The sequence below is a fragment of the Merops nubicus genome, unplaced genomic scaffold (genome assembly GCF_000691845.1).
Source record: "Merops nubicus isolate BGI_N331 unplaced genomic scaffold, ASM69184v1 scaffold2995, whole genome shotgun sequence".
Taxonomy (NCBI): domain Eukaryota; kingdom Metazoa; phylum Chordata; class Aves; order Coraciiformes; family Meropidae; genus Merops; species Merops nubicus.
This window is the reverse complement of record NW_008608791.1, coordinates 24966-32497: the sequence shown is the minus strand read 5'-3', so window position 1 is coordinate 32497 and position 7532 is coordinate 24966. Positions and strand designations below refer to the sequence as shown.

The 7532-nt window shown below is 35.9% G+C and overlaps 1 protein-coding gene across 1 annotated transcript in view; it reads left to right on the top strand.

Annotated features, from left to right (window-relative positions):
• The window catches only part of HTATSF1 (HIV-1 Tat specific factor 1), a gene marked incomplete at its 5' end in the record, with an annotated part of 7115 nt that extends 2102 nt beyond the window's left edge, over positions 1-5013 (top strand). The window contains 5 exons of the mRNA XM_008940354.1: positions 836-999; positions 2574-2673; positions 3190-3279; positions 3815-3952; positions 4338-5013. Of these exons, the coding sequence (XP_008938602.1) occupies positions 836-999; positions 2574-2673; positions 3190-3279; positions 3815-3952; positions 4338-4622 (777 nt within the window). The remainder of the gene's footprint in view (positions 1-835; positions 1000-2573; positions 2674-3189; positions 3280-3814; positions 3953-4337) is intronic.
• Between the last annotated feature and the right edge of the window lie 2519 nt (positions 5014-7532).

The window sequence follows — 7532 nt, the reverse complement described above, 5'->3', positions numbered from 1 at the left end:
TGAACCTGTCTCTACATGCTCCTGTCTCGGGTACCAGTGATTCTAGGGTGACTTAGGGACCTCTTCACCTTTTACTTTGAAAATATGCAACTGTGTGGCCAAGAAAATAAAAATAATGAGATGGGAAGGAACATACTGTAGTCCTGGATTTACAGCTTTTAGCTGAGACCTGGTTAGGTTCCAAACTGTTCTTGCATTCTGTATGAACCTATGAAAGTTCAGGCTGCAGTAGTACTTTCTTTGTGTGTTTCACTTGTGAATCCTTTGGGAAGTTAGTGCTTGCAAGTGCAGTCTGCTTTGATTCTGCAAGAAGCACCAGGCAGTACTAAACCAACTGCCTTGTAGTCTCTGCTAGTTTTGTAATTTCTGTAGTTAGGGCTGTTCGGTGCACAAGTATAAAGATGCTTTCCACTCTGAAGGACTTTTAGGGAAACATTAAAAATTGCTTAAGAGCCTCAGCATCTGCTGTTCTTGGGGAAAAAAAAAAAATGTTACAAGCTTTATAGAAAATCAGCCCCCTGAAATTTTTTTATTCTTGCTTTTAAATGCCTCAGCTTGCTTGACCATTGCAGAATAGTTTTTATGACATTATTGAATGAAGTGTATGCAGCTGCTTTTGGGGACATTAATCTGCTAGAGCAGTGGTGAAGAAATACAGGGCTTTGATAAGGAAAGTAGTGCCAGCTATGTGTCAAGAGACTTGGAAGAGATCTGGAATTATGGTTTTCAGTGACAGGGAATTGATTCTTACCATAATATTCCTAATGAAATGTTATTGGAGTATTTGACTGTGCCATGTGCTTTAAAGCTTGTGTCCTGTTTTATCTTCAAATAGAGAGAATCAGTTCAACTTGCATTGAGACTTCTGGATGAGGCAGAAATCAGAGGTTATAAATTGCATGTTGAAGTTGCAAAGTTTCAACTGAAGGGGGAGTATGATGCAAGCAAAAAGAAGAAGAAATGTAAAGACTACAAGAAGAAGTTGTCTCAACAGCAGAAGTTTGTATTTTTTATTTCAGTAAAGTATTGCTTGAATTCTAAATGCTATTAGTAAGGCACTGATCTCTTTCAAATGCAATGCTAAGAGTTATGCAAAAATTGAAATCTGAAGTGAAATAGGTTAAGTAATGTACATTTGGAGGGGAGTGACTCCTAAATTAAATGCTGGCATAATGAACTTCCTTATGATGGGTGCATTAAAATTACAAATAGAGAGCCAAGGTTCTTTCAGATACAGAAGAAAATATTACAGCTCTGGGGAGACAGAATACGTATTACTCAGTGTGTGAGAGGGTGCAAGTCCTGGCATGGTTTCTAAGCTCACTTCTATAAACTAATAACACTGGCTGTCCACATGTTGTTTGTACCATACTTACTTACCAGTTGCAAAGGGCAAGAGATGCTGGCTTCCCTAGGAGCAAATACTCAAATGTCTCTGCAAGTTCCCCCAGGCATCTCTCTGTGGCATAAGATACACTGATTTTTTTAAAATTGTGCCTAGATTCATTGTTTTTGTTGCTTAAAAATTGTTTTTCTGCCTTTTGGAACCAAGAAGAAGCAGCTTAAGGAAGAAGGAGGTTTAAGTATGTAGGACTTTTAATGAAAGCAGCATTCTACTAAATATTTTGAATAGTAATACAGAAGTATTCTGCTATAGTTAAAGGGACCAAAGGCTGCTTGATAGCTTACCAATTAAAAATAAAAATAGCTTGAAATGTATCTGCCTCAAAGATCCCAGTGCTTGCTGTAAGAAGTCTGCAGTGTGGAGAGAGAGTTATGCAAGTAATGAAGTTGCATTTGATGGTGATTTGTGTGAGTGACTTCAGTTGGTGTTCTTTTTGAGTTGGACTCAAAGAACTTGCAAAACTAACTTCATTGGAAATCTAAGATCTCTTCAGCTGAACTAGGAGGTACAAGAAAGAGCTTAAGATATCAAAATATAATGTTTTGAGATTTAAATGTGTAAGTGAATGCATCTTTTTTTGCAATAGGGTATGAAGTAGGCGTTTCTACGAGAAGTAACATTTTTCCTGAGAAGGCAAAGTCATAGAACAGATGCCCTGAGTTTGTTGCTAGTTTGTGGCAATTACCACATTGGGGAACAAAATACACAATGCTTGTGCAAGATTCAAGATGTTCTTGCATGGTAAATAAAAGAGATTTTACCGAAGGGAATAGTGGATCTCCTTTTTTACAAAATGAATTAGGAAAAAAAAAGATAATATTGGTGGTTTTATTATACTTGGCAGCCACTGGTTCCTGTGTCTAAGCTGATAATAGGCATTCAAAGTTAAAGGTTATTTTATGTGTTTTAAGGAAACGCTTTGATTTAAAAAATAGCTTATATTCCCTCTATAAGCATTTACAAATCTCAACTGCTTTGTAGAAGAAATGGTAAAACTGGGTGATTATTGCATTTTTTAGCAGAATAACTTAACTCTTTGTGTCAAATTACATGTTTTAGTTGATGTATTGCAAAAAAATGTCAAATTAATGATTTTTTTTCAACAAATACTTGTAGAAACTGAAGAGAGCCGCAACAATATCTTCTTACTGTTGCTTCATTTCATTAGACAGCTGGATTGGAGGCCTGAGAAGAAAGATGGTGCAACGCGAATGCGACACGAGCGCATCGTTATTATCAGGAACATGTTTCACCCAAAGGACTTTGAGGTAGGAAGAGGAAGTTTGTTCCTGTAGTAGTTCTGGCTGTTGTAGTTCACATTTTCTGGACTTTATGCTGTAAGAATTTTAGCAAAATTCTAAGCAGATGAAAATTAAACTTACTCTTTGGGCAGAGTTTTTTCATGTGCCAAGCATCTGCTTAAAATTCATTTATCTATTTCAGAAAAAAGCAAGAAAAAAATGTTGGTAAGAATGTATTTTTCAAATTGGCCTATTCACTGTGTGTACACTGGCAATACACCTGGTTGGGATGGAAAGAAGAGTAACCAGTAACTAATGTTAGAATGGGGAAACTAGGACAAAATATCCTTATTGATAAGTAGCGTTTATGAAATTCAAATAAGGGCTGTCTGCCAGCTCCCAAGTGGCTTTGAAAATGCAGCATAACATTTAATTTATGAACTTTTAATAGACTGGCAGATGCATTCCATTGATGATTGAGCAAAAAATAAAGTGAAGAAGTAAGTGCTTCTGTTTAATTAATCTTGTGTGATTGCATTGCAGGAGGATCCCTTAGTGCTAAATGAGATCAGAGAAGATCTGCGGACAGAGTGTGAAAAGTTTGGTCAAGTAAAGAAGGTTCTCATATTTGATGTAGGTGTTGTTCACATTTTGTGTCACAGAATTGATGTAAGGTGTAAATGTGCAAAACATTTAGGATTCTTTAAATATGAGTGGAGAGTTCATTTGGTTTTGTGTGGTTATTTAATTAAATTTCATTGAAATATTATTTTCATAATATTTCATTAATTTCACTAGTCCTAATCTTTCAGTATTTTAATATTTGCTGGTTTGGAAGTTATTTCTAAGCACTTATCTACTTCAGCCTATGTGAAGGCAAACTCGTAACTCTTCCCAATAACCTGGATACATGTCTGAAGTTGTAAGTTTATAAACACATTTATTTGTGGCTAAACTAGTGAAAACATTTATTTTCTGTGTTGGAAAAGCCTGTCTGTGTACCAGTAGAACAAAATGTGTAAACTTGCAAATCAAATTTTTCAAACACAATTCTGTATGATCAGGATGGAGCTATATCCTGGCTGATTTTGTAACACACTCTAAACCATACAGGAGTAAAAATACACTATTTAGGGAACTATTAAATGGAAGTTGTCTCTCCTTACAGCGACATCCCGATGGCGTGGCTTCTGTGTCCTTTAAAGAAGCAACAGAAGCTGATCTGTGCAAGCTAACTCTAAATGGAAGGTGGTTTGGTGGCCGTCAGCTCAGTGCTGAAACATGGGATGGTGTCACAGACTATCAGGTAACCTCTCATGGTCCTATTTTATCAAATGTTTCTTCCAAATTGTAAATCTGATTCAAGAAGTGCTTGGTGTTCCCATACCCTTCCCCTCCCCCCCAGCTCCTTCTCAAAAACTGCTGGAATGTCTCAAAAAAATCATCCTTAATTATTCAATTTAGCAAAAATATTAGTATTTTGTTTTTTTTTTTTTAATGTTAAAAATTGTGTGTTGGAGACATCATCTTAGAGGATTAGCCACTGGAGGTGCAGATCATTAGGTCACAGTCAGCAGGGCCTGTTGAAGTCTTGAGATATTACTGCAATATAAATGTCTATTTTATGTGTGTAAATATTCACTTTTACAAGTATGGCTTTGTAATGATGTGTATAAACATATCTTTAATAGGTGGAGGAGACTGCAAGAGAAAGGGAAGAAAGGCTTAAAGTGTGGGGATCATTTTTAGAGGATCCTGATGCAAAGGAGCAGCAAACTACATCTGATGCAGCTTCTGCAGCAAGTGGTGTTAAACTGCCTGAAGGCAAACAACCTTCAGAAGTTAATGACACATCTAAGGAGGATGTAAACGATGCAGCTCAGAACAGGGAGAATAATGGTGAGGGCATTAATGAAGAAGGTGCTCCATCTACAGACAGCAGCCTGGCAGGCAGTGATGTTGAAGCAGATACATAACATCTTTAATGCTCCATGGAAGTGTGGGTTTTAGGGTGGTGTTTGAGTTTATCCCTTTCTTCAGGGTGACTGCTGACAATGTTCATATGAATATATGCATATTAGAATGTCATCAACCGTGTGCTTTGGAGTTTTCATTAAAAGCAGTATTTAATGAGGTTCTAAAAGTCTGTATTAATTGACTGTTCAGGTAAAGTAACTCAAGTTGCCAAGAATGCAGTAAAACTCATCAGGCTTCTTTTGTTCTAACGATGCTTGTCAGTGTTTCATTATCTAAGTGTGAAATATGTTCCAACCCTTAACTTTATGTAACTGTATGTAACAAATAATGCAAAGCTATTCCAAGATTTGTGGATTTTACTGTTAGTTTTCCTGTACGCCTTGGAACTTGATATCTCATCCTTTGGATCATTTTATGGAACAGATGCTGTGGTACCTACAGGGTGAATGGATTGGATATGTTGCTGTGCATTAAGTAGCAAAAGGTAAGAGTAGTACCAAGTCACAAAATTAAAGGCAGTGGAAACCAAACAATGTTGCTGTAGCCAACATAAGGCAAAAGGAGCAAAGACAGATTATTAAATCACAGCATTTCAGTAAATTACATGTTTTCTTTCCCTGCTTAGATCTGTTCAGGCTGGAATTATGTCCAGGAGACTAGAAATGCATGAGCACACATGTTCTAGGCTGTAAAGAGACAAGATTGATCTGAAGCTCTCATGGTCTGTCTGCTGTATGTATGCAAAATAGGCTTTTGATTGATGTGTTGGCTTTGTTTATGTTTTGCTTTAGTATTAGAGTGAAGGTTTTAGTTTAGCTTTGTCAGAATGACGAGTGTGAGTTCTTTTCAATATTTTAGTTTAGGCTTATATGCTCTTCAAAATGAGAAGGACTTCCCATATTTTTATAAAATTTAAAAGCTTTTGGCAACTTGAACTACAGTTGTTATGCAGAAGTTAGAATACATTAAAATATGCTTTCAAATAATATTGTATATGGAAAAAGCAAACTAGCCCTTTTAGAAATATTTCCAAAAGCAAGGATTTAGAAGACATTCTAACTTGATATTGTAATAAGTGGCAGGCTTTCAAAAATAGGTTTGGGGGGAGCCATTTGGGGCATAGTCATTCTTAATTTAGAATCCCATTATTTTGATACCTAAGGTTAGAAGAATATGGATTTAGGCACTAAACAATGAAAATATTGATGCTAAATTCATGGCACACTGTTTGGATGGATGGATGGTTATTGGTGCATGTTTGTAAGGAGGATCTTTTGAATCCTTTTAATTCGTATTGGACTACAACAAGCCATAGATGCTAACTCTTACATTTCCATCCTGAAGTATTTTTAATACTCTGAAAATTGGTTTGTACTCTGAGGTTACCACCTCTATTTTTTCCAGAAGTCTGTATGGTACTCTGAGTTGGTTTGTTTTTTAATATGTAATAGCTATGTAGGGGTAGCTGTGCCAGCCAGAGCATTCAAGTTAACACTTACCACTGTGGTTATGAATAACATCTTTTTGTGACAAAATATCTGGCCTTACAACAGAGTTGATATTTGAATTCAGAGTTTTAAAGTCTGAGGGCTCCTTCTAAGCTGCCATGATGAATTTGCTATTCTGAGTCACATTATGAAGAGGAGCTATAACTCCTGCCAGATAAGAAAAAATGTTTTCTTGTCTTCGGAAGTGTGTGAATTGAATGTTTCAGCAAAACAGGTGTTTGAAAAATTTGGGGAATCTGAAATAGTGCCTGTTTTCTAGCTGCATGTACTGGCTTGCTCAGAGTGCATCTCTGGGCTGTGTTGGTTCTGCCTTAGTAATTCTGATTGGTAATAACCAGCACAGACCTTTGAGGACTGGAGGGTTTTGCATCTGAAGAGTGTCATTCAATGTGGTGGGTGTTTTCAGTGCTCTTTTTGTTCTTCCAGCTTCTAGACTTCAGGCTCTAGATCTGTTAGACTACTATGTATTGTTAGCTTTTTTTTTAAGAGAGCCTACTCTTATAATACTCTAAACAATTAAATCACCTGTTTTACAGTGGAATTGCAACTCATATAGGGAAATTATTGACATGTATAAATATTGTACAGTTCTATGAAGCCTTATCATGGTACCAGATATAAAAAATAAGATTAGTGTTAGTGTTTGAAAAAAAAGACTTTGAAAAATAAAGAATCATTGTATGTGCAGTGACCTTCCTCTCTCCAATTGATGTACAAATTTTATTGGCTTGCTTCAAAAGTCAAACGTGATTTAGTCTTTCACCTCTTCCTCTAGAATTCACACTGAAGCAGTGCACCAACAAAGGCTGAGACCAAATGCTTTCCTGACTTTCCTATTAACTAGGATTCTTAAGAAAATAAAAGCTGTTTTCCATGAAAGTATGTTGTTCTGAAGTGTGGCATTACACTCAAATGATTTTCCTTTTGTCTACCTCTGTTATTCCCCAGTGAAATGTAAAAATATATTTTTATAAACTACTCATTGAGTTATTGAGACATTTAATAGTGTATGGAGAGGTTAATGCAGCTGTGACTTTCTTTTCAGCAGATTTTCATTGAGACCTAATTCTTTTGATGTTTTCCCTTTTTAAATGGTACAAATTTTTATAAATTAATCTGAGCATAAATTTTTCACAAAAGTTAAAATTACTATTTTAAAATGATTATGAAAATCTTGTAGTATAGAGCAGTAATGTTTAATACCAAATTTTAACAAATCTGAAGCTGAACAAGCTGAGTTGCTTTTTAAGCTTCCATTTTCTTCTGGCTGAGCATTACTAATAAAAGGGGAAGAAGTTAAAACCCTGATGCAATTTTCACTAGGTTTGTTCTCTAATTAAAAACGCTTTCTAATGACTTGTCTTGCGCATTAGAAGTGACAGAGTCAAAGTTTTGGCTCAG